The 27,096-nt window shown below is 46.5% G+C and overlaps 2 protein-coding genes across 5 annotated transcripts in view; one reads left to right on the top strand and one right to left on the bottom strand.

Annotated features, from left to right (window-relative positions):
• Positions 1-25,009, bottom strand: part of atg9b (autophagy related 9B) — a 91,591-nt gene extending 66,582 nt beyond the window's left edge. The window contains exon 1 of one of the 4 annotated variants that reach the window (XM_041189779.1): positions 24,924-25,009. The gene's annotated coding sequence lies outside the window, so the exon portion shown is untranslated. Of the gene's footprint in view, positions 1-18,786; positions 18,807-20,624; positions 20,702-22,005; positions 22,308-24,923 lie in introns of those variants that run through there. The other 3 variants (XM_041189775.1, XM_041189777.1, XM_041189778.1) reach the window with 3 other exon arrangements.
• The window catches only part of LOC121279027 (mitochondrial potassium channel ATP-binding subunit-like), an 85,740-nt gene continuing 80,347 nt past the window's right edge, over positions 21,704-27,096 (top strand). The window contains exons 1-2 of the mRNA XM_041189780.1: positions 21,704-22,032; positions 24,595-25,024. Of these exons, the coding sequence (XP_041045714.1) occupies positions 24,915-25,024 (110 nt within the window). The 5' untranslated portion in view covers positions 21,704-22,032; positions 24,595-24,914. The remainder of the gene's footprint in view (positions 22,033-24,594; positions 25,025-27,096) is intronic.

Below are 27,096 nucleotides of genomic sequence, written 5' to 3'. Positions count from 1 at the left end.
GGTAATAAGCAGAATAGATAAAGGGAACCAGTAGATATAATATATTTGGATTTCCAAAAGGTGTTTGATAAGTTACTGCACGTAAGGTTACTTAATAAAATAAGAGCCTATGGTGTTGGGTTGTATGGATAGATGATTGGCCAACTAATAGAAGACAGAGAGTTGGAATAAGGGGGGCATTTTCAGGACAGCAACCTGTAACTAGTGGAGAACCAGAGGGATCAGTGCTGGGGCCACAATTATTTATAATATATATTAATGACTTAGAGGAAGGAAGTGAATGTACTATTGCCAAATTTGCGGATGATACAAAAATTGGTGGGAAGGCAAGTGGTGAGGGTGACACAAAGATTCTATAGAGGGATATAGACAGGTGAAATGTGTAGACAAAAAAGTGGCAGATGGAATATAATTTGGGAAAAATGTGAGGTTATGCACTTTGGCAGGAAGAATAGAGGAGCTGAATATTATTTAAATGGAGAAAGACTGCAGAAAGCTGCAGCACAGAGGGATTTGGGGGTCCTCGTGCATGAATCCCAAAAAAGCTAACATACAAGTTCAACTGGTAATGGGGAAGGCAAATGGAATGTTGGCCTTTATTTCAATGGGAATGGAGTATAAAAATAGTAAAGTCTTGCTAAAGCTATACAAGGCACAATTTAGACTACACCTAGAATAGTGTGAACAGTTTTGGTCCCATCATCTAAGGGAAGATATTAGAGGCAGTCCAGAGAAGGTTCACTAGGTTGATTCCAGGTATGGAGAGATTTTCTCACAAGAGGTTGAGTAGTACTCATTGGAGTTTAGAAGAATGAGAGGTGACCTTCTTGAAAGATAAGATTCTTAAGGGGCTTCACAGGGTAGTTGCTGAGAGGTTGTTTCCCCTTGTGGGAGAGTCTAGAAATGCAGGGGGCTGTAGAAACTGGGTCGTTAAATATATTCAAGGTGGAGATAAACAGATTTTTTTATCAGTAAGGGAATCAAGGGTCATGGGGAAAGGTTGGAAAGTGGAGTTGAGGATTATCAGATCAGCCATGATCTCATTGAATGGCAGAGCAGATTCGATGGGCCGAATGGCCTATTTCTGTTCCTACATCTTATGGTCATATGACCATGGCAGAAACTCGCGATCCCGAGGAGACGTCATCCTCGAATTGAGCAGCTGATGACAACTTCTCATTCTAATGCATTATCAGTACCGCATCATTGACCCGCATATCTTTGGATACGTGGGATGGGATGGCCCACGAGGTTTCGGGATGCAGGGTGCAGGATTTCCTTCCCTTTCTTTCCTTCTTTGTCGCAATCCCGGCACAACATTCGGGTGCGCATATCAGGAGCACAAAAAAAGTGTTTTCTCAACAATTCTAACACCAAATGTCACAACTTGCCTGCAACTGTGTGACGAGAAAGGAAGTGGCTGGGTGGAACTAGAGACAGTGAAAGTGGCCCTCCAAAGAATCAATGGAAATGGATGGTACTGGGCGCAAGCGATAGCTCAACTACACTCAAAGGGGAAAAATAGGTCAAACAAATCATAGAGCTCTCTGGATAATGAAGGAGATAGAGATTAAGAAGAAATGAGCTATGACAGATGTCAGGTGGATAACACAAATGAGAATCAGGCTGAATATAGAAGGTTCAGAGTGGAAGTGATAAAGGAAATAAGGGAAGACACTGTTGGGTAATGTATAGGGAAACCACAAGTCTTCTATATGCATATAAATAGCAAAAGGGTGGTGAAAGGAGGAGTAGGGTCTATTAGGGACCAAAAAGGACATTTACACAAGGAGGCAGGGGGCATGGCTGAGGTGTTAAATAAATACTTTGCATCTGACTTTACCAAGGAAGATGCTACTCAGGCCACGGAGAAAGGTGGTAATTAACACACTAGAAGGATTTGAAATTGATAAGGCCATGGTATTGGACAGGCTGTCTGTCCTTAAAGTTGATAAAGCACCAAGACTGGATGAGATGCATCTGAGGATACCGAGGGAAGTGACAGTGAAAATTGCAGAGGCACTGGCCATAATTTGTCAGTCTTCCTTAGATTTGGGGGTGCTGCTACAGGACAGGAGAATTGCAAAGGGCATAAAGATAAGCCCAGCAACTATAGGCCAGTCAGGTTCACTTTGGTGCTGGGGAAACTTTTAGGAACGACAATCAGGACGAAATTAACAGTCGCATGGACAAATGCAGGTTAATTAAGTAAATCCAGCATGGGTTAAGGGCAAACCTTATTTAACTAACTTGCCTGCGTTTTTTTGCGTGAAGTAGCAGAGAGGGTTGATGAGGTTTATCCTGTTGACGTGTTGTACATGGACTTGCAAAAGGCATTTGATAAAGTGTCACATCAAAGGTTATTGTGAAAAATTAAAGATCACGTTGTAAGGAGTAACATACTGGCATGGATAGGCAATTGGTTAGCTAACGGGAAACAGAGTTTGCATAAATGGATCATTTTCTGGTTGGCAGGATGCAATGAGTGGTGTGCTACAGGGATCAGTGCTGGGGCCCCAACTTTTTACAATTTCTATAAATGACTTGGATAAAGGGACTGAAGGTATGTTTACAAAATTTGCTAATGGCACAAAGATAGCCAGGATAGTAAGATATGAAGAGGACATGAGGAGGCTACAAAGGGATATTGATAAGTTAAGTGCATGGGCAAAGAACTAGCAAATGAAATATAATGTGGGAAAATGTGAAATTGTCCATTTTGACGGGAAGAATAAAAAAAAGCACATTATTCAAATGGTGAGAGATTGCAGAGCTGAGATGCCGAGAGATTGGGGTGTCCTAGTGAATGAATTGCAAAAGGTTGGTATTCAGGTATAGCAAGTAATTAGGAAAGCTAATAGAATGTTATTGCTTATTGCAAGGGGAATTGAATACAAAAATAGAGAGGTTATGATTCAGTTATACAGGGCATTGGTGAGACCACATCTGGAGTACTGTGTACACATTGGTCTCCTTATTTAAGGATGTATGTAAATGCTTTGGAAGCAGTTCAGAGAAGGTTTACTAGGCTAATATCAGGAATGGGCAGGTTGTCTTATGAGGAAAGGTTGGACAGACTAGGCTTGTATCCAGTGGAGTTTAGAAGAGTAAGAGGTGACTTGATTGAAACATATAAGATCCTGAGGGGTCTTGACAGGGGGGATGTGGAGAGGATGTTTCTTCTTGTGGGAGAATCTAGAAAATAAGGGGTCGTCCACTTAAGACAAAGATAAAGAGAGTGTTGGGAGTCTTTGGAACTCTTTTCCTCAGAAGGTTGTGGAAGCAGTCTTTTGTGGAAGAGTATTTTTAAGGCACAGCTAGATAGATTCTTTATAAGCAAGGGGGTGAAAGGTTATCAGGGGTAGGCAGGAATGTGGGGTTGAGGTTATAATCAGATCAGCCATTATCTTATTGAATGGAGGAGCAGGGTAGAGGAGCCAAGTGGCCTAATCCTGCTGCTAACTTGCATTTTTATTTTTTTGTAATAGGGCAGAGAGTACAAATGCAAGGTAGTTATGTTAAACTTGTGTAAAACACTGGTTCGACCTCAGCTGGAAGATTGTGCCCAGTTCTGGGTGCCATTCTTTAGGAAAGATTAGAAGACATTGGAATGAGGGCAGAAAAGGTTCACGAGAATAGATCCAGGGATGAGGAACTTTAGTTATGAAGATGGATTGGAGATGATGTTCTTCTTGGAGAAGTAAAGGTTGAGAGGAGATTTGATAGAGGTGTACAAAATCATGACGGGGCTGGATGGAGTAGATCGAGAGATACTATTCTAATTGGTGGAAGGATTGAGAACGAGAGGTCACAGGTTTAAGGTAATTGACAAACGAAGCAAAGGCGACACGGGGAAAAACATTCACGCAGCGAGTGGTTCGGGTTTAGAATAAACTGAGAGGGTGCTGGAAGCAGGGTCAGTTCACGCTTTCAAAAAGGCAATTGGATCATTTTGGACAAGGAAAAGCTTGTAGTTCTACAGAGAAAAAGGCAGGGCAGTAGCACTAGATAAATGGTCCTTCAGGAGGGACATCACAGACATGATGGGTTGCATGGCCTCCTTCTGTGCTGTAGCCATTCCATGATTCTACAATTCATTCAATGATTCTAGGAGGATCAGAGAAGGGCAATTATTAGTTTGTTAAAAGGGCTGTAGAGTCTGCATGCAAACACAGGAAAAGCTTAGGGAAGTGAGGAAACAGAGAATTGGGTCATTTTTAGGTTGCGACATGAAATCATGAGACAGGGGAGGCGGTGGGGTAGTGGTATTGTCACTGGGCTAGTAATCCAGAGACCCAGCTAATGCTCTGGGGACCCAGGTTTGAATTCCACCACAGCAGATGGTGAAATCTGAATTCAATAAACATCTGGAATTTAAAAAGTCTAATAATGACCATGAAAGCATTGCCGATTGACATAACAACCCATCTCGTTCACTAATGCCCTTTAGGGAAGGAAATCTGCTGTCCTTACCTGGTCTGGCCTACGTGTGACTCCAGATCCACAGCAATGTGGTCAACTCTTAAATGCCCTCTGAACAAGGGCAAGAAATGCTGGCCTAGCCAGCAACGCCCACATCCCATGAATGGAAAAAAAATCATTGATCTTCGTGTTCCTGGGTGCTAATTAGCATTCTGTGGAGATTGTAACATTTACGGTACAGGATGTTCCAATGCTTGTTCCATTGGTTCTTGCCTGTAATAGAGTGGGACCCTCTGGGAGTGTTTTTATAGGCCACCAGATCAGTTCAAGGGTCAGTCAAAAAGGGTCACAACAACAAAAAGGGACAGAAAAAGGTCCTAGTTAAGATAAAGAGCGAGCTGTGGGGAGCAGACTTGTAAGAGGGTCGCTGGGGCAAAGTTACCCCTTTGGAGCAGTGGTGTTCTGCTTGGCATGGTCTTAGATCTGAAAGTATGCTTGTAAGCTAGTGTTTGGGTGTACTTAGGAATCCAGGGAGAAGGAATCTCGGAAGGCGAGATCGAAACCCTGGGAGGTGGGTCATTGTTAAAGTTGTCCGAGTGGGAGTAAATTTTGGACAGAATTCCAAGGAAGGATATTCGAAGGTGAAGCTGGGAATCCCTCATCAGACAGAGTTTCAACAAGATTGTTCAACTTGGTGTTTACTGACTGGATGGACTCTTGAGAAATCCATGGACTCTGTCTTGATTGCACTGGTCATTTACTCTGCAGTGTGGTGTGTCTGAGCATAGTTCGGCCCTGAATATTAGTGTATAAGATACATATTGTAAATTGTTTTATCTTTCTGAACTTTTATAGTAAAGTTTGCTTCTGTTCGTTCAAAACCCTTGGAATCTTGTGGCTTTATTCCAAAAGCAGGTGTCTTGAATCTCAAACTTTAACAAAACATTATTGGTCCCTAACCAGATCTCCCTCCAAGTCTCAAGATCTGGCCAAGGAATAACAGTTGGCAGACTAACTAGTGGAGTGCCACAGGGCTGGGTCTCAACTATTTACAATCTACACTGATAACTTGACAATACCAAGATAGGTAGGAAAGAAAGTTGTGAGGAGGATACAAAGAGTCCGCAAAGTGATAGAGATAGGTTAAGTGAGTGGGCAAAAATTTGGCAGATGGAGTATATTGTGTGAAAACGTGAGGTTGCCCACGTTGGCAGGAAGAATAGAAAAGCAGAATATAATTTAAATGGAGAGAAACTGCATTTTGCTACATTGCTAGGGTTTTGGGTGACCATGTACATGAATCACAATAAGTCAGCGTTCAGGTGCAGCAAGTAATTGGGAAAGAAATGGAATGTTGGCCTTTATTACAAGGGGAGAGAGTATAAAATTCAGGAAGTCTTGCTACAAATGTAGATGGCATTGATGAGACCTCATGTGGAGTACTATGTACAGTTTTGGTCTCCTTGTGGAGGAATCTAGAACTAGGTGGCACAGTTTAAAAGTAAGGGATTTCTCATTTAAGACAGAGATGAAAAATTTCTTCTGAGGGTTGTTAGCCTTTGGAATTCTCTTCCCCAGGAAGAAATGGAGGTTGGGTCATTGAATATGTTCAAGGCTGAGTTAGATTTTTGATTGACAAGAAGTCCAGGGTTACTAGCGGGAGGGTTGGGGGGGTGGGGGAGTGGGGGACAGGCAGGAAAGTGGAGTTGAGGTCACAGTCAGATCAGCCATGATCTTATTGAATGATAGCGCAGGCTGAAGGGACTGCATGGGCTACTCTTGTTCCTATTATGTTCGTTCAAACTGGTCTACGTCAGTGTTAATGCTCAACACGTTTCTTCTCTCAGCCCTCATTATCTCACCGTAGTCCTTTCTCCCTCATATGTTTTTCCTTAAATGCAGTTATGCTATTCACCTCAACTGCTCCTAGTGGTAGGGAATTCAACGTTCTAGCTACTCTCTGGGTAAATGTAGGAGGGAGGTATGAAGTACAAAACTGAGCGTGGGAGGAAGAGAAAGCTTCAGAAGTAAGTAGCTGTTGAGTAGAAACACCAATCGATGCAACACTGACCAGGCAATCACAAGTTCAAGTCCAGCTCTCTGCTGAGTTATCGACCATATCAGCTCATTCCCAAAGAGTGATACCCTGGCCCTTTTGGTCCTCAATTACTGTCTGCAATGTCAGCCGTAACTCTGAGTATCAGAAGGTTGTGGTTCCAAGCCCCACTTCAGAGACCTGAACACATAATCTAGACTGACACTGCCAGTACAGTGCTGAAGGAGCAGTGCACTGTGTGTGAGGGGTCATCTTTTAGATAAGACATGAAACTGAGGATCAGTCTGCCCGCTTGGATGGGTACAAATATCCCATGGCGCACTCTCAAAGAAAAGCTGTCCTGGTCAATACTTATTCTCAACCAACAGCACTAAAAATAATTGATCTGGTCATTATCATATTGTTGCTTATGGGATCTTGTTGTGTACAAATTGGCTGCCATGGTTCCCATGTTACAACAGTGACTGCACTTCAAATGTACTGCATTGGCTATGAAACATTGCGAATTCCTGTGGTTGTGAAAGGTGAAAAGAAAACACAAGTCTTTTGTTTCCAGCCTCTTTCCTCTCTCAGCTCCTTCAATGGGCCTTGGCCTCCAATAGTTCTGTGCCCCTCTGTCCTGTATAGTTGAGTTCTTTTTTGGCATGATGGTGGATGAAGGTGATACTTTCGCACCTGTTTGTTAGTCTGTCTGTCAACAATGCATCTCAAAATTAATGGATGACTTTCAACAAAATTTGGTGCACAGAGAGGATGTGGTCCAAGGAAAAACTGATTAGTTTTTTGGCAAAGATGCACATCCAGATCCTGGAATTTTTTAAATGGATCTGTTAACATTGGGAGATAGGGCAAATTTACTTTTTTTTTTAAAAAAAAAGCTGGAGATTGTTTTATAATCTTGTGGATTGTCTCAGCTGCTGCAGTGCAATTTGTTACAGCTGTCAAAACGTGAGCAGAGTTTTCAGAGCAGGTTGCTGGAAGTGGATTGGCCTGAAGCCTCCTCAGTGACATGGAAGCACTTCTTTTTTCAGCTTTGTTGTTACCAGGAATGGAAAAGCCTCAAGGAAGAGCTGTGTAATTGTAATAACGCCAAGTGGGACTAGGTAGAATGCTCTTTCAGAGAGCCAGTATAGACTCGATGGGCTGAATGGCCTCCTTCTGCACTGTCAAGATACTGTGATACGTGAGTTAACACAGCGTGGCAGAGGTCTGCGCTCTATTGAGTGCCCGCTTCACTCGTTAGCTATGACTCCCCGTGTCGGCTTTAGTTTGACCCCAACCCCCCTATATCTCAGGGCTATTTCCTAAAGGGTTAAAAGATAATGAGAAACTCTTGGTAGTTCAGCATAAACAATGATTGCTGCTGGAATATTTGATGTCACAGCCCCATTTCAGATCTTCAAGTACAAAGAGGAGGAACAATTTCAAATGTGCATCAGTCAAATGCTGACACTGGAATCCCTCTGAACATTTCTCAGAGAGCTGCTATGTACAGCTCAAGGTATCAACATCAAATGGGATAAACAAGCATGCGAGGGGGCAGGGACTGAATGACAGGCTCAGCAGAGAAGTTTCTTCATGATGAAGGTTGTCAAGGAATGTTCACTGTGAATTTCAAAACATACACTGAAACCAAATACTCCAGTCACTGGTTCATTGAGCTACAAACGACTCCTGATCGTTTCCTAGCCGATTCCATCCAGCTCCCTGGTATGTCCTGTTCGTGATCCTGATGTCATATTTGACCCTGAGATGAGCTCCACATCACCTATCCGAGTTATCAGTCAGACTGCCTATTTCCACCTTTAATCCGACTTCGCCCCTACCTCAGCTCATCAGCTGCTGAAAGGCCTTTGTTACCTCCAGACTCAGCTTTCCCTGTGCTCCCGGCTGGTCTCCCACATTCCACTCTCAAACTTTAGGTCATCCAAAACTCCGCTGTCTTTGTTCTAACTCACACCATGTCCCATTCACACATCACGCCTGTGCTCACTCAGCTGCACTGAATAACGTCTTGACTTTAAAATTCTTATCCTTGTTTTCAAATCACTCCACAGCCTCAACCCTATCTGTGTAACTTCCTCCAGCCCCACCACCCTCCCCATCTCTGTAACCTCATGCAGCCCCTCCATTCTCCCTATCTCTTTAGCCTCCTCAGTCCCACAATCCTCTTAAAATGTCTGTGCTCATCTAACTCTGACCTACTGAGCATCCCTGATTTTTATCACTCCATGGTGACTATGTCTTCAGCTGCCTGGGCCCTAAGCCCTGGAATTTATTCCCCAATCTCTTGGCCTCTCCTTCCCCATTTAAGACACTCCACAAAACCTACCATTTTCATAAAGCTCTTGGCCCACCTGGGTTAATATCTTATGTGACTCAGTGTTTCATATTGCTTTAGAATACTCCTGTGAAGTGTTGTGGGGTGCTTTATGACATTAAAGGCTACAAATAGAGGCACGGAATTGCTGCATCTGCCACGATTCAGTGGGTACCGCCCTTGCCTCTAAGCCACAAAGTTGTGGCATCAAGTCCCACCATAGACATGACTACATTAATTAAACTGATTACACCAGTGCAGTCCTGAGGGAGCGCTGCGCTGGGCTGGTCCCGAGGGAACCTTGCACTGGCGAAGGGTCAGTACTGAGGGAGTGCTGTTCGGAGAGGGAATGAGGGTGGGGTGGGGGTGGGGGGGGAGGTGGGGTGGGTGGGGGGGCAGTGTTGAGGAAGTGTGCCCTGACAGAGGTGCTTCATTTTGAGTACGATGCTAAACCGTGACCTCGACATTCTGACTGGATGGATGGAAAATCTTCCATGGATCTATTCAAAGAAGAGAATTATCCTGCCACCCTCAACCTGTCAATTAACACCTTCAAAAGGAATTAACTGCAACTCTACACCTTTCACCCCTTTCCCATTTCTACTTAGTTCTGTTGAAGGGTCATGAGGACTCGGAACGTCAACTTTGCTCTTCTCCGCCGATGCTGCCAGACCTGCTGAGTTTTTCCAGGTAATTCTGTTTTGTTTTGGATTTCCAGCATCTGCAGTTTTTTGTTTTTAACTCTAATTTACTGTTGTGGGATCTTGCTAGGCAAATTGATTTCTTTTTTTCCTCCTACACAAGAGCAACTGCATTTTAAAAGTAATGAATTGACTGGGGAAGACTTTTGGGATGACATGAGAACCTTGCTGCTTAGGATTGTTACCTCAAAGTTGTCAGTAACTCTTCAAGTCTGATAGACAGCCATAGAATACAAGGCTATATCTATAGAATTTACAGCACACAAACAGGGCTATTCAATCTAAACATATAAGGGATAAGGGAATAGAATTGACAGGGCAAGATGAAAAGGGTCAGGACAAGGCTCGTGTGGAGCATGTACAGCCAGCACAGACCTTGTTGGCCAAATCTTGTTTTTATAATAAAAACAGAAAATGTGGGAACTATTCAGCAGGTCAGGCAGCATCTGTGGAGGGAGAAAGAGAGTTAATGTTTCAGGTCAAGGACCTTTCTTCCGAACAGATTCTGTTTCGCTATCGAAAGAGTTGAGTTTTTCCCAGCATTTTCTGTTTTTATTAGAGATTTCAGCAGCTGCAGCATTTTGCTTTTGTTTTGGTTTGATTTGTGTTGCGAATACTCTGCAATCCTATGTAACTGGTCTGTGCCAGTGTTGATACTTCTACCACTCAGCATATCTAGATGAGGGTGCCCCAGCAATCACTGCACAAGAGAAAGCCCTCTATTATCATTATAATCCCCACAAAGTATCAAATGGAAAATAAAAAAGGGATTAAATAAACGAGATCAAAGACAGACAAGTCTCCTGTGCGATGTGGGAAATCAGAGACACTTCCAGTGTCCACGGCAACCACGTGTGCAGGTAGTATCTCCAGCTGCAGCTACTCGAAATCCATGTTTCAGAGCTGGAGCCGCACCTGGACCCACTGTGGAGCATCCACAAGGATCAGGTCTTTGTGGATAGCACGTACAGTGAGGTGGTCACACAGCAGGTAAAGAGTGCACAGGCAGAAAGGGAATGGGTGATCACCAGACAGAGTAAAAGCACTAGGCAGGTAGTGCAGGAGCTCCCTGGGTCGATCTCCCTCACCAACAGATTTTCCGTTTTGGATGCTGCTGGGGGAGATGGTTTCTCAGGGGAGTGCAGCAAGCGCCAAGTCCCTGCACCATAAGTGGCTCAGCTGCACAGAGTGGGGGAAAAAAGAGTGGGAAAGCAATAGTGATAGGGGATTCTATTGTAAGGGAAATGGATAGGTGTTTCTGAGGTCGCAGACATGACACCAGAATGGTATGCTGCCTCCCTGGTGCCAGGGTCAAGAATGTCACTGAGCGGGTGCAGGACATTCTGAAGGGGGACGGTGAACAGCCAGAGGTTCTGGTCCATATCTGTACCAACGACATAGGTAAAAAGAGGGATGAGGTCCTTAAAGCTGAATACAGGGAGCTAGGAAATAAATTAAAAAGCAGGACCTCAAAGGTAGTAATCTCAGGATTACGCAGTGCAAAGTGCCATGCAAGATCAGGAATAGGAGAATAGACTAAATGAATGCGTGGCTGGAAAAATGGTGTAAGGATGGAGGGATTTAGATTCCTGAGGCACTGGGGCTGATTTTGGGGAAGATGGGACTTGTATAAGCTGGACAGATTGCACTCCAGCAATATCCTCGCAGGGGTGTTCACTTGAACTGTGGGGGAGGGTTTAAACTAGACTGGCAGGGGAATGGGAACCTGAGCAGGGAAACACAAGGGAGGGAAACAAAGATAAGAATGAAAGACAGAAGAGCAGAAAGCAAAAGTGGAAGGCAAAGGAAACAAGAACTAGCAGCAAATAGGACCATAGTACAAAAAGATGTGTAAAAATGTTAAAAAGTCTAAAGGCATTGTATCTGAATGCACAGAGCATTTGCAGTAAGGCAGACAAATTAACACAGCAAATAGGTGTAAACAGGTACAACGTGATTGCGATTCTGCAGACGTGGCTGCAGGGTGACCAAGGCTGGGAACTGAATATCCAAGGGTACTCGATATTTAGGAAGGAAAGGCAAAAAGGAAAAGGAGGTAGAGTGGTGTTGTTAGTTAAGGATGAAGTCAGTGCGATAATGAGAGGGGATACTGGCTCAGGAAATCTAGATGTAGAATCAGTCGAGATGGAGCTAAGAAGCAACAAAGGTGGAAAACATTAGTGGGAGTTGTCTATAGGCCTCCAAACAGTGGTGATAAGGTAGCAGACTGCATTGAACAGGAAATTAGAATCCATGTAACAAGGGTGCTACAGTAACCATGGGTGACTTTAATCCACATATAGACTGAGCAAACCAAATTAGCAATAATACTGTGGCGAATGAATTCCTGGAGTGTGTACGGGATGGTTTTTTAGACCAATATGTCGAGGAACCAACTAGGGAACAGGCTACCCTAGATTTGGTATTGTGCAACGAGAAGGGCTTAATTAATAATCTTGTTGTGTAGGGATCTTTAGGGGACAGTCACCATAACATGATAGAATTCTTGATTAGGATGGAAAGTGAAGTAGTCCAACCTGAAACTAGGGTCCTAAATCTTAAAGAAAACTGTGAAGGTATGAGGCATGAGTTGGCTAAGATAGATTGGGGAACTTCATTAAAAGGTGGATAGACAATGGCTAATATTTAAGGAACGAATGTATGCACTGCAACAGTTATATATTCCTTTCTGGTGCAAAAACACAACAGGAAAAGCGGCCCAACCATGACTAACAAGAGAAATTAAGGATAGTATTAGATCCAAAGAAGAGTCATATAAGTTGCTAGATAAAATAGCAAACCTGAGGATTGGGAGCAGTTTAGAATTCAGCAAAGGAGGACCAAGAGATTGATTAAGAGGGAAAAATAGAGTATGAGACTTGTAAGGAATATAAAAGCAGACTGTAAAAGCTTCTATAAGTATATAAAAAGAAAAAGATTAGTGAAGACAAATGTAGGTCCCGTACAGTCTGAAACAGGAGAATTTATAATAGAGAACAAGGATATGGCAGAGCAATTAAACAACTACTTTAGTTCTGTCTTAACAGAGGAAGACACAAATAACTTCCCAGAAATACTAGGGAACCAAGAGTCTAGTGAGGAGGAGGAATTGGAGGAAATTAGTATTACTAAAACGATAGTGCTGGAGAAATTAATGGGACTGAAAGCTGATTAATCCCCAGGGCCCGATAATCTACAACCCAGGATACTAAAGGAGGTGGCCATGGAAATAGTGGATTCGTTGGTTGTCATCTTGCAAAATTCTGTAGATTCTGGAGCAGTCCCAGCAGATTAGAGGGTGGCAAATGTAACCCCATTTTTTAAAAAAGGAGGGAGGGGGAAAACAGTGAACTGCAGACTGGTTAGCCTAACATCAGTGGTAGGGAAAATGCTAGAGCCTGTTATAAAGGATGTGATAACAGGACACTTAGAAAATATCAATGGGATTAGACAAAGTCAACATAGATTTATGAAGGGAAATCATGTTTGACAGATCACCTGGAGTTCTTTGAGGACGTAACTAGCAGAATAGATAAGGGAGAACCAAGGAATCACGGAGACATGGCTGCAAGGGGATCAGGACTGGGAGCTAAATATCCAAGGATATACATCCTATCGAAAAGATAGGCAGGTTGGCAGAGGGGGTGGGGTTGCTTTGTTAGTAAGAAATGAAATTAAATCGATAGCAAGAAATGATGTAGGGTCAGATGATGTAGAATCTGTGTGAGTAGAGTTGAGGAACCGCAAAGGTAAAAAAACCATAATGGGAGTTATGTACAGGCCTCTGAACAGTAGTCAGGATGTGGGGCACAAGATACACCAGGAGATAGAAAAGGCGTGTAAGAAAGGCAAGGTTACAGTGATCATGGGGGATTTCAATATGCACGTAGACTGGGAAAATCAGGTTGGTAGTGGATCCCAAGAACCTTTTCATTTGTGGAATGTCTATGAGATGGCTTTTTGGAGTAGCTTGTGGTGGAGACCACTAGGGAACAGGCAATTCTAGATTTAGTGATGTGTAATGAGGCAGATTTGATAAGGGAGCTTAAGGTGAAGGAACCCTTAGGAGGAAGTGACCATAATATGATAGAATTTACCCTGCAATTTGAGGGGAAAAAGCTGGAATCAGATGTAACGGTATTACAGTTGAATAAAGGCAACTACAGAGGCAGGAGGGAGGAGCTGGCCAGAATTGACTGGGAGATGAGCCTAGCAGGAAAGACAGTGGAACAGCAATGGCAGGAGTTTCTGGGAGTAATTTGGGAGACACAGCAAAAATTCATCCCTCGGAAGAAGCAGCGTACTAAAGGGAGGACGAGGCAACCATGGCTGACAAGGGAAGTCAAGGACAGCATAAAAGCTAAATAGAACCATAGAACACTACAACACAGAAAAATAGGCCATTCGGCCCTTCTAGACTGTGCCAAAATATTATTTCGCTAATCCCATTGACCTGCACCCAGTTCATAACTCTCCAGACCTCTCCCATCCATGTATCTATCCAATTTTTAAAACTTAAGAGTGAGCCTGCATTTACCACGTCAGTTGGCAGCTCGTTCCACACTCTCACCACTCTCTTGAGTGAAGAAGTTCCCTCTAAACCTTTCCCCTTTCACCCTAAAGCCATGTCCTCTCGTGTTTCTCTCTCCTAATCTAAGTGGAAAAAGCCTACTCGCATTTGCTCTGTCTATATCCCTCATAATTTTGTAAACTTCTATCAAATCTCCCCTCTTTCTTCTACGCTCCAAGGAATAAAGTCCTAACCTGTTTAATCTTTCCCTGTAACTCAACTCCTTAAAACCCGGCAACACCCTAGTAAATCTTCTCTGCACTCTCTCAATCTTACTGATATCCTTCCTGTAGTTAGGCGACCAGAACTGCACACAATACTCTAAAGTTGGCCTCACCAATGTCTTATACAACCTCACCATAACATCCCAACTCCTATACTCAATACTTTGATTTATGAAGGCCAGTATGCCAAAAGCTTTCTTTACAACCCTGTCTACCTGTGACGCCACTTTCAGGGAATTATGTATCTGAACTCCCAGATCCCTTTGTTCCTCCGCACTCCTCAGTGCCCTACCATTTACTGTGTATGTCCTACCTTGGTTTGACCTTCCAAAGTGCAACACCTCTCACTTTTCTGCATTAAATTCCATCTGCCATTTTCTGGCCCATTTTTCCAGTTGGTCCAGATCTCTCTGCAAGCTTCGAAAGCCTTCCTCGCTGTCCACAACGCCTCCAATCTTACTGTCATCAGCAAACTTGCTGATCCAATTTACCACATTATCATCCAGATGATTGATACAGACAACAAACAACAATGGTCCCAGCACAGATCCCTGAGGCACACCACTAGTCACAGACCTCCGGTCTGAGAAGCAATCATCCACTACCACTCTCTGTCTTCTCCCACACAGCCAATTTCAAATCCAGTTTACAACCTCTCCATGGATACCAAGTGTCTGAACCAACTTCTCATGTGGGACCTTGTCAAATGCCTTACTAAAGTCCATGTAGACAACATCCACAACCTTTCCTTCATCTACTTTCTCCTCGAAAAACTCTACAAGGTTCGTTAAACACGACCTACCACGCACAAAGCCATGCTGACTATCCTTAATCAGCTCTTGGCTGTTCAAATAATTGTATATCCAATCTCTCAGAACACCTTCCAATAATTTACCTACTACTGACGTCAGGCTCACTGGCCTGTAATTACCTGGTTTATTTGTGAAGCCTTTTTTAAACAATGGAACAACATGAGCTACCCTCCAATCCTCTGACACCTCATCCGTGGCTAAGGACATTTTAAATATTTCTGCCAGGGCCCCTGCAATTTCTACATTAGTCTCCCTCAAGGTCCGAGGGAATATCATGTTAGGCCCGGGGGATTTAGCTACCTTTATTCGCTGTAAGGCAGCAAGCACCTCCTCCTCTTTAAGCTCTTTATGTTCCATGACACTACTGCTTGTTTCCCTTCCTTCCTTATACACTATGCCAGTTTCCTGAGTAAATACTGATGCAAAAAAAACTGTTTAAGATCTCCCCCATTTTGTGAGGCTCCACACATAGACGACCACTCTGATCTTCAAGGGGACCAATTGTGTCCCTTACTATCCTTTTACTCTTAATATACTTGTAGAAACCCTTCGGGGTTTCGCATACAATGCGGTGAAGAGCAGTGGGAAACCAGGGGATTGGGAAGCCTACAAAGACCAACAGAGGACAACTAAAAAAGAAATAAGGAGGGAGAAGATTAAGTATGAGGGTAAACTAGCCAGTAATATAAAAGAAGATTGCAAGAGTTTTTTTTAAGATATATAAAGGGTAAGAGAAAGGCAAAAGTGGACATTGGGCCACTGGAAAATGACACTGGAGAAGTAGTAGTGGGGAACAAAGAAATGGCAGAGGAACTGAATAGGTACTTTGCGTCAGTCTTCACAGTGGAAGACACGAGTAACATCCCCAAAGTTCAAGAGTCGGGCGGGGCGGGGGGGGCAGAGGTGAGTATGGTGGCCATTACCAAGGAGAAGGTGCTAGGAAAACTGAAAGGTCTGAAGGTGGATAAATCACCTGGACCAGATGGATTACACCCCAGAGTTCTGAAGGAGATAGCTGAAGAGATAGTGGTGGCGTTAGTGGTGATCGTTCAGGAATCACTGGAGTCAGGGAGGGTCCCAGAGGACTGGAAAATCGCTAATATAAACCCCCCATTTAAGAAGGGAGTGAGGCAAAAGACGGGAAATTACAGGCCGATTAGCCTGACCCCGGTCATTGGTAAGATTTTAGAGCCCATTATTAAGGATGAGATTTCAGAATACTTGGAAGTGCATGGTAAAATCGGGCAAAGTCAGCATGGTTTCATCAAGGGGAGGTCATGCCTGACAAATCTGTTAGAATTCTTTGTGGAAGTAATGAGTAGGTTAGACAAAGGCGAGCCAATGGATGTTATCTACTTGGACTTCCAGAAGGCCTTTGACAAGGTGCCGCACAGGAGGCTGCTCAGTAAGATAAGAGCCCATGGTGTTAGAGGCAAGGTACTACCATGGATAGAAGATTGGCTGTCTGACAGGAGGCAGAGAGTGGGGATAAGGGGGTCCTTCTCAGGATGGCGGCCGGTAACTAGTGGAGTTCCGCAGGGGTCAGTATTGGGACCACAACTTTTCACTTTATACATTAATGATCTAGATGAAGGAACTGAGGGCATTCTAGCTAAGTTTGCAGATGATACAAAGATAGGTGGAGGGACAGGTACTATTGAGGAGGCGGGGAGGCTGCATAAGGATTTGGACAGGTTAAGAGAATGGGCAAAGAAGTGGCAGATGGAATACAACGTGGGGAAGTGTGAGGTCATGCACTTTGGTAGGAAGAATAGAGGCAAAGACTATTTTCTAAATGGGGAGAGAATTCGGAAATCTGGAGGCTGGGGGACTTGGGAGTCCTAGTCCAGGATTCTCTTAAGGTTAACTTGCAGGTTGAGTTGGTAGTTAGGAAGGCAAATGCAATGTTGGAATTTATTTCGAGAGGACTAGAATATAAAAGCAGGGATGTGCTGCTGAGGCTTTATAAGGCTCTGGTCAGACCACATTTTGGGCCCCGTATCTCAGGAAGGATGTTCTGGCCCAGGAGAGGGTCCAGAGGAGGTTCACGAGAACGATCCCAGGAATGAAAGGCTTAACATATGAAGAACATTTGAGGACTCTGGGTCTATACTCATTGGAGTTTAGAAGGATGAGGGGGGGACCTGATTGAAACTTACAGAATACTGAAAGGCCTGGATAGAGTGGACGTGGGGAAGATGTTTCCATTAGTAGGAGAGACTAGGACCCGAGGGCACAGCCTCAGAGTAAAGGGAAGACCTTTTAGAACAGAGATGAGGAGAAACTTCTTTAGCCAGAGAGTGGTGAATCTATGGAATTCATTGCCACAGAAGGCTGTGGAGGCCAGGTCATTAAGTGTATTTAAGACCGAGATAGATAGGTTCTTGATTGGTAAGGGGATCAAGGATTATGGGGATAAGGCAGGAGAATGGGGTTGAGAAACTGATCAGCAATGATTGAATGGCAGAGCAGACTCGATGGGCCGAATGGCCTAATTTCTGCTCCTATGTCTTATGGTCCTATGATGTGGCGTATTTGGGTTTTCAGAAAGCTTTTGATAAAGCCCCACACAACAGGCTAGTGTGTAAAGCTCATGGGACGGGAGAAATACATTGGCATGGATTTAGAATTGGTTAGCAGACAGGAAACAGTAGGAACAAATGGGTCTTTCTAGGAGTGGCAGGCAGTGATTTGGGATTGATTGGTGCTTGGGTCCCAGCTATTCATAAGAGATTAATTATTTGCATGTGGGACCCAAGTGTAATATTTCCAAATTAGCTGACAACATGAAACTTGGTGGGAATGTGAGCGATGAGGAGGGTGTTAGGCTTCAAAGTGATTTAGACAAGTTGAGTGAGTGGGCAAATACAGGGCAGATGCAGTATAACATGAATAAGTGTGAAATTATCCACTTTGGTAGGAAAAACAGAAAGGCAGAGTATTATTTAAATGGTGATAGATTGAGAAATGTTGATGTACAAAGGGACCTGGGTGTCCTTGTACACCAATCACTGAAAGCAAGCATGCAGGTACAGCAAGCAGTTAAGGAGGAGTTGAGTACAGGAGCAAAGATGTCTTACTGCCGCTGTACAGGGCCTTGGTGAGGCCACACTGGAGCACTACGTGCAGTTTTGGTCCCCTTACCTTAGAAAGGATATACTTGTCATAAAGGGAGTACGGCAAAGATTCACCAGACTGATTCCTGGGATGGCAGGATTGTCGTACGAGGAGAGATTGGGCCGACTAGGCCTGTATTCACTGGAGTTTAGAAGATCTCTTTGAAACATAAAATTCTGATAGATGGACAGATTGGATACAGGGGTGGTGTTTCCTCTGGCTGGGGGCGGGATTTAGAACTAGAGGTCACAATCTCAGAATATGGGAACATTTAGGACGGAGATGAGGAGAAACTTCTTCACTCAGAGGGTGGTGAACCTGTGGAATTCTCTACTACAGAAGCTGTAGAGGCCAAGTGACTGAATGTATTTAAGTAAGAAATAGATTTCTGGACTCAAAGTATAAAGGGGTATGAGGAGAGAGAGGGAGTACAGCATTGAGATAGAGGATCAGTCATGATCGTATTGAATGGCACTGCAGGCTTAAAGGGCTAAAGGACCCACTCCTGCTCCTATTTTCTATGTTTCTGTTAGGATACTGCTCAGGTGACGGAGAAACACTGACCTGGACTGGTGGGGGTGAAAGGCCTGTGTTCTGATTTGTTGCAATTCTGCTGATAGCTTGGAGAGAGCCCTGGGCTGAATTCATGTTTGAATCAAAAGGCCCCAGGAGGAGTCCATTTAGAAGGAGTTTGTAAACCCACAGAGTGTCCATGTTCAGATAGAAGAAGCCCATTCACTGCGGGGGAGTTATCTCTACAACACTGGCTTGGTCTGAGATTCCTGCTCTCCTGTTTCAACTACTTATAAAACATATCAGTCTCATTCAGGCAGGACGCAGGCCTACTTATTAACAACATGACTCACTCTCTGGCCAGTCTATCCTAGCTGCCCCAACACTGACCTCTTGTAGAGAGCACAGAGCCAGGAGTATATTAACCCCTTACTCTCTAAACTTGCCTGTGTGCAGTAAAGAACAAGGAATATATTTACCCCGATAAGTCTGTCATTGTGTACAGAACAGAATAAGGAGTATATTACATCATTTACTTTTGGTGTCACTACATTTTTGAACAGATTATTGAAAAAAAGTGTCTGACATTGAATGATTTTTGTCCCACAGATTATTACAGGGTGATGGAGGCCATTTGGCCTATTCACCTATCCTGTCACGGGAACCCGTGATACACAATCACTCTGTGCAACAACTGCCTCTCGAGGGAATCCCCTCACTGCGCCTCAATTAACAGAAACATACAGCAAATAACAAGTTTTGTAGAGCCTGAACTATAAAAGTACTATTGAACAGCGGTATTGGAAATGTGGAACATTGCAGAACTCAGTAACAAGGGAGTGAGCAGTGCAAGCGAGACAGCTCTCAGTCAATGATCTAATCTACCTTGGACTCTTACATCACGATCGCAGTGACCATTTCACCCAAACTCTCAAACCTCACGCTCCATCTTGAAGTGACAGCAGAGCCCTGTGTCAGATGGGGCAGTTTGAGGCAGTCATGTCACAGACCGTCACCAATACTGACATCAAATCAACTCTCAAATCCACGTGGAGCACCTTAACAAAGGGCTGTTACCCCTTTTAAATAACAGATGGGGGTCCAGGGTGGTTAGCCCCACTCCAATCCGCCTCCCCGAACCACATTCACATTGCGCCACCCAAAAACTCCACCACAAAATATCTGAACTTAAGATACAAACTGGTAACTTCAGACAGGCATCAGCAGCATAAAGGCAAAACGTGAATGAGCAGATATCGCTGGGATACAGCTGGTACTTGCTGCCACCACCCCCCCCCCTCCCCAGCTTAAGGGCTTGAGTGCCCATTTTCCATGTGTGAGCCTTGACAGCTATGCGGCTGTGGTTGGCATCACCCAACATCTATACATACACACACACATACACAGACACACAAAGCTTTCAGCACATGTTCCTCATAGCTAGCAGGGCCACTGGTTCTTGTCCCTCCTCCCTCCCTAGCCCCCCCGGAGGTGGGGGGGGGGGGGGGGGGGTCGCCAAGGGCAAGCGGCAGTCATACCCAGGCCAGGGCCAGCTGACTCAGCACAGACCTAGGTTGGCTTATGTCTCCTTGAGCTCAGCTGTCTGACTGGCACATGTACCTTGTGTTGCAGAGGGGGGGGGGGTAGTTGAGCCTTCAGAGAGTAAACATCCCCCCTCCGGAGGGCGAGCAGAGCAGCCAAGGTCGGCCTCTTGATATTCAGCATGTCCTTGCAGAAAATACTGGATTGCATTACAGCCCTCATGACACACACTCTGCACCGGCTGCTTCTCTAGCTTAATAACAACTGTACAATCTCGGGACCTCCCAGCCGTTTCACTACCAACATTACCAAAAAGCACATGGCTCTTTCTTTTTTTTTTCTCTTACCTGGAGTCATTTCTTGGGAGCAGACAGGGGGACATCTCGCAGCCAAACCAACCAACCAGCCACCCCCTCCCTCCCTCCCTCCCTCAACACCCCCCGACCCTGCGTTCCAGTTGCTCGCAGGATCAAAGCTCTGGTTTTTAAACTGAGAAAACAATTCAGCCTCTTCCCCCCTCCTCCCCACCCTTGGTTAAACCATGTACTAAGTGGTGCAGCCTGAGGAAGCAGCTGTCCTGGCCCGTCTCCCTCCCTCTCTCTCTCTCTCTGCCCCTTATCTAACCACAAGGCAATTGGTCATCCTACTCCGACCTGGCTGCAGCCTCTGCCTGAGAGGGAGGGAGGGAGGGGGGGGGGGGTGGGGGGGTCTAGTGGTGGACACTGGACATTCACTGCCCTCCCATGAGTCCCAAGGCAACTCCAAGGGATTCGAGGATCTGAATGTCTATCAGCTCCCACTCTCTCTCTCTCTCTCTCCTTCCCCTTCCCAATGTTTTCCTGCTGTGTCCGGCCTCCCGGTTTAGTTTCTTTTTTTTTAAAAAAAAAAGGACCGCAGCTCTCCCTGTAATCCTGGCTCTGGCTTTCTGCAGGGTTTGGCTCACTCCTGGTGAATCTGGGCTGGGTCAGTTACTCTTGTTGTTGCTGCTGCTGCTGCTCCTCTCCCTGTTGGGTAGATGTTTGTCCCTCTCCTCCTCCTCCTCTTGCAGTGTGTGTGTGTGTGTGTGTGTGTGTGTGGGGCTGTCCCTATTTAAATTCCTCGTCCAATCTGTTTATATCTGCACCCCCCCCCCCACGTTACTCTTCTTGTTGCTGCTGCTGTTGCCCCTCTCCTTGTGTAATGTTTGTCCCTCTCCTCCTCCTCTTGCAGTGTGTGTGTGTATAATGTTTGTCCCTCTCCTCCTCCTCTTGCAGTGTGTGTGTGTATAATGTTTGTCCCTCTCCTCCTCCTCTTGCAGTGTGTGTGTGTATAATGTTTGTCCCTCTCCTCCTCCTCTTGCAGTGTGTGTGTGTGTGTGTGTGTATAATGTTTGTCCCTCTCCTCCTCCTCTTGCAGTGTGTGTGTGTATAATGTTTGTCCCTCTCCTCCTCCTCTTGCAGTGTGTGTGTGTGTGTGTGCGTGTGGGGCTGTCCCTATTTATATTCCTCGTCCAATCTGTTTATATTTGCTCCCTCCCCACCCCCGGGTGTTTACCTCACTCTTGGTGGGGGGGTCCCTCTCACTCTGCCTTTGCGGTTCCCTCGGTTGGTTTTTCTCCAGTGTGTGTGTGTGTGTATATACCCTTGTTGCTGTCTCTGTTTGCCCCGCTGGGATTGAGAGCCTCTCTCCTCCCTGTGGTGTCAGCACCGCCTTGGCTGCCGCTCGCTGTCTCTCATTATTGTTGCTCACCGGTCCTCTGATCTGCTTTGCTTTTGGGTGATTGCTTTTTTTTTCTCTCTCTCTCTCTCTCTCTCTGTCTTCTTTCTTCCCCTTCTCCTCCTCCTCCTCCTCCGACCTTGTGTTTGTCTCTTGGCTCCGGTAGTTAGCGTTTGCCTCGGCTCGTTTCTCGCTAATTGTTTTCTTCGGACCGGTGACTTATCTGTCCGTTCTCCTCATTTCCTTTTCCCTTGATGGCATCTCCCGCTGATTTCTCCCTCAGGCTTCTCTGTTGCTGCTACTGATTTTCTTTCTCTCTCTCTCTCTCTGCTTCACCCACCCCCACCCCCCTTTCTTCTTTCTCCTCTTTATGTTTTATGTCTCTCCTGCTGATCTTCACTGTCTGTTCCTTGAGTTTTCTCACTGATAATTTTTGGTCTGTTCTCCTGATCTATTAAAAAGTGATTACTCTTCTTCTCATTTTCACTTTATCCTCCAGATTGCATTTTTCTGCCTTTTTCTCTCTCCACCCTATTTTTCCTTGTGCCTGTGTTTCTCTGCCTTTATTTCTTTCTTAGCCTCTTGTATCTTTCTTTTTCCTGTACTGATCCCTCACTCCCTGTATTGTATTTCTATCTCTCCCCTTGTACTTTTCCTTTCTCTTTCCCTGTATCTTTGCCCCTGTATTGTATTTCTCCACCCCTTGTATCTCCTTTCCTTTCTCCCTGTATTTAACTCTGCGTTTCTTGCAGTCTCCCTGTATTTTCTATCTCTCCTCCTTGTATCTTGCGCCTCTCTCCCCCCTAACTGTATCTCACTGCCCCCCTTTTTCTGTACCTCTCTCTCACTCCCCCCTCTATCTGTATCTCTCTTTCTTTCAGCTGTATCCCCCCTCTCTCTCTTACGCCCGTATCCCTCCCTCGCACCCGTATCCCCCTCTCTCTCTTACGCCCGTATCCCCTCTCTTACACCCGTATCCCCCCCCACGCCCGTATCTCTCACTTATGCCCGTATCCCTCCCTCGTGCCCGTATCCCCCTCTCTCTCTTACGCCCGTATCCCCCCTCTCTCACGCCCGTATCCCCCCTCTCTCACGCCCGTATCCCCCCTCTCTCACGCCCGTATCCCCCCCTCTCTCTTACGCCCGTATCCCCCCCTCTCTCTTACGCCCGTATCCCCCCCTCTCTCTTACGCCCGTATCCCCCCCTCTCTCTTACGCCCGTATCCCCCTCTCTCTCTCTCACGCCCGTATCCCCCCTCTCTCACGCCCGTATCCCCCCTCTCTCTCTCACGCCCGTATCCCCCCTCTCTCACGCCCGTATCCCCCCTCTCTCACGCCCGTATCCCCCTCTCTCTCTTACGCCCGTATCCCCCTCTCTCTCTTACGCCCGTATCCCCCTCTCTCTCTCTCTTACGCCCGTATCCCTCCCTCGCGGCTGTATCCCCCCTCTCTCTCTCACGCCCGTATCCCCCCCCTCTCTCTCACGCCCGTATCCCCCCCCTCTCTCTCACGCCCGTATCCCCCCCCTCTCTCTCACGCCCGTATCCCCCCCTCTCTCTTACGCCCGTATCCCCCCCCTCTCTCTTACGCCCGTATCCCCCCCTCTCTCTTACGCCCGTATCCCCCCCCTCTCTCTCACGCCCGTATCCCCCCCCTCTCTCTTACGCCCGTATCCCCCCCCTCTCTCTCACGCCCGTATCCCCCCCCTCTCTCTCACGCCCGTATCCCCCCCTCTCTCTCACGCCCGTATCCCCCCCTCTCTCTTACGCCCGTATCCCCCCCCTCTCTCTCTTACGCCCGTATCCCCCCCCTCTCTCTTACGCCCGTATCCCCCCCCTCTCTCTCACGCCCGTATCCCCCCCCTCTCTCTCTTACGCCCGTATCCCCCCCCTCTCTCTCTTACGCCCGTATCCCCCCCCTCTCTCTTACGCCCGTATCCCCCCCCTCTCTCTCTTACGCCCGTATCCCCCCCCTCTCTCTCTTACGCCCGTATCCCCCCCCCCTCTCTCTCACGCCCGTATCCCCCCCCTCTCTCTTACGTCCGTATCCCTCTCCCACGTCCGTATCCCTCTCCCATGTCCGTATCCCTCCCTCACACCCGTATCCCCCTCTCTCTTACGCCCGTATCCCCCTCTCTCTCTCTCACGCCCGTATCCCCCCTCTCTCACGCCCGTATCCCCCTCTCTCTCTTACGCCCGTATCCCCCTCTCTCTCTTACGCCCGTATCCCCCCCCTCTCTCTCTTACGCCCGTATCCCCCCCCTCTCTCTCTTACGCCCGTATCCCCCCCCTCTCTCTCTACGCCCGTATCCCCCCCCTCTCTCTTACGCCCGTATCCCCCCCCTCTCTCTTACGCCCGTATCCCCCCCCTCTCTCTTACGCCCGTATCCCCCCCCTCTCTCTTACGCCCGTATCCCCCCCTCTCTCTTATGTCCGTATCCCTCTCCCACGTCCGTATCCCTCTCCCATGTCCGTATCCCTCCCTCACACCCGTATCCCCCTCTCTCTTACGCCCGTATCCCCCTCTCTCTTACGCCCGTATCCCCCTCTCTCTGTCTTACACCTGCATCCCCCTCTCTCTCTCTCTCCCTCTCTTACACCTGTATCTCTCTCTCTATAACAGCCCAACACAAATGAAAATTCTCACTACTGACGTCATACAGATACGACCTCTGACCTCCATTTGACCTCACCGTCGCAGAAGTAAATTAAAACAAAGCACCGTCATCTAGTCTTCTTCCTGGACTTACACCGCGTTCACTGGCGTGAACTGGGCTTAAAAACAACCCCCGGCAATAAAAATAATTAAATTAAAAACAAACCGTCCGCGCTGTGGATTGTGGGTGATATCAAAGATGGCGCTGCCCGCGTTGCTGGGGAAACGGAGCTGAGCAGAGTCCAGCGAGAATTGATCCCGGCTCCTCTCTGTTAATTTTATCTGCAATGCTTCACCTGTGTTTGAGGAGCGGTGTGAAGGCCCGGGGATTTTTCCCCATCCGTTCCGTGTATGCTCGGTCCCGAACCGGCGGGACGATCACCGAAGACAGCGGCAGGTAGGCGAAGCCGGGCCCACGGGCATTGTGGGACTCGTAGTTCCGCCGCCGCGCCGGAAGGGTCCAATTCAATGGAAGGCGCGCTGGGCGGGAACTACAACTCCCAGCCGCCACTGCGGCCAGCCTTTGCTCCCAGGAAATGGGCATCGGAATCAAATGAGGGGCAGCACCAGATTACAAATCAGATCGGTGCGGGGGCACCAGATTACAAATCAGATCGGTGCGGGGGCACCAGATTACAAATCAGATCGGTGCGGGGGCACCAGATTACAAATCAGGTCGGTGCGGGGGCACCAGATTACAAATCAGATCGGTGCGGGGGCACCAGATTACAAATCAGGTCGGTGCGGGGGCACCAGATTACAAATCAGGTCGGTGCGGGGGCACCAGATTACAAATCAGGTCGGTGCGGGGGCACCAGATTACAAATCAGATCGGTGCGGGGGCACCAGATTACAAATCAGGTCGGTGCGGGGGCACCAGATTACAAATCAGGTCGGTGCGGGGGCACCAGATTACAAATCAGGTCAGTGCGGGGGCACCAGATCACTGGGAGTGCCAGATCCGAAATCAGATTACTGTCAGATCCCAAATTAGGTCAATGTTGCAGCACCAGATTCCAAACCTGATCATCACAATAACACCAAATCCCAAAGTAGATCAAAATAGCAGCACCAGATCCTAAACCTGATGAACATGAGAGAAGATCTCAAAGCAGGTCCATGTAGCAGCATCAGTATCAGATCAGGTCAACATGGCAGAACCAGATCCAAAACTAGAAAAAGATAGCAAAGTAGGGTCCCAAGCCACGTCAATGTGGCAGAACCAGATCCTAAATCAGCTCAATATGTTAACCCCTGATCCCAATCGATTCCACATCCAACGCATCAGATCTAAGCTCTGCAGTCGTGCTACACTCAGTCGTGAATGGTGGAAGAGAGGCCCCGCAAATATCTCCATCCTCGATGGGGGAGCCCAGCACAATGCAAAAGATAAGGCTGAAGCATTTGCTACAATCTTCAGCCAGAAGTGCCAAGTAGATGATCCACCTCGGCCTCCTCCAGAGGTCCCCAGCCTCACAGATGCCAGTCTTCAGCCACTTTGATTCACTCTATGTGATATCAAGAAACAGCTGAAGGCACTGGATTGTGCAAAGGCTATGGGCCCTGACAATATTCCAGCAATGGTACTGAAGACTTGTGATCCAGAACTAGCCGCACCCCTAGCCAAGCTGTTCCAGCACAGCTACAATACTGGCATCAACCTGGCAGTGTGGAAAATTGCCTAGGTATATCCTGTACGCAAAAAGAAGGACAAATCCAACATGGCCAAATTACCACCCATCAGTCTACTCTCTCTATCATCAGTAAAGCGCTGAAGCGGTCATCAACGGTGCTATTGAGCGGCACTTGCTTAGCAATAACCAGCTCACTGATGCTCAGTTTGGGTTCCACCAGGATCACTTAGCTCCTGAACTCATTACAGCCTTTGTTCAAATATTGACAGAAGAATTGAACTCTTGAGGTGAGGTGAGAGTGACTGCCCTTGACATTCAGGCATCATTTTACTGAGTGTGGCATCAAGGAGCCCTAGCAAAACTGGAGACAATGGGAATCAGGGAGAACTCTGGTTGGAGTCATACCTAGAACAAAGGAAGATGGTTGTGGTTGTTGGTGGTCCATCATCTCAGCTCCAGGACATCACTGCAGGAGTTCCTCAGTGCAGTATCCTTGGCCCAACCATCTTCAGCTGCTTCATCATTGACCTTCCTTCCATCATAAGGTCAGATGTGGGGATGTTCACTGACAATTGCACGACGTTCAGCACTATTCGCGACTCCTCAGGTTTTGAAGCAGTCCATGTCCAAATGCAGCAAGACCTGGACAATATCCAGGCTTGGGCTGACAAGTAGCAAGTAACATTCATGCCACACAAGTGCCAGGCAATGACCATCTCCAACAAGAGAGAATCTAACTATTACCCCTTGACAGTCACTGGCATTACCATCACTGAATCCCCCACTATCAACATCCTGGGGGTTACCATTGACCAGAAACTGAACTGGACTAGCC

Source organism: Carcharodon carcharias, chromosome 6 (genome assembly GCF_017639515.1).
Source record: "Carcharodon carcharias isolate sCarCar2 chromosome 6, sCarCar2.pri, whole genome shotgun sequence".
Taxonomy (NCBI): domain Eukaryota; kingdom Metazoa; phylum Chordata; class Chondrichthyes; order Lamniformes; family Lamnidae; genus Carcharodon; species Carcharodon carcharias.
Note: the sequence above shows the minus strand (reverse complement) of the source record. Positions and strands in the feature narration are given on the sequence as shown.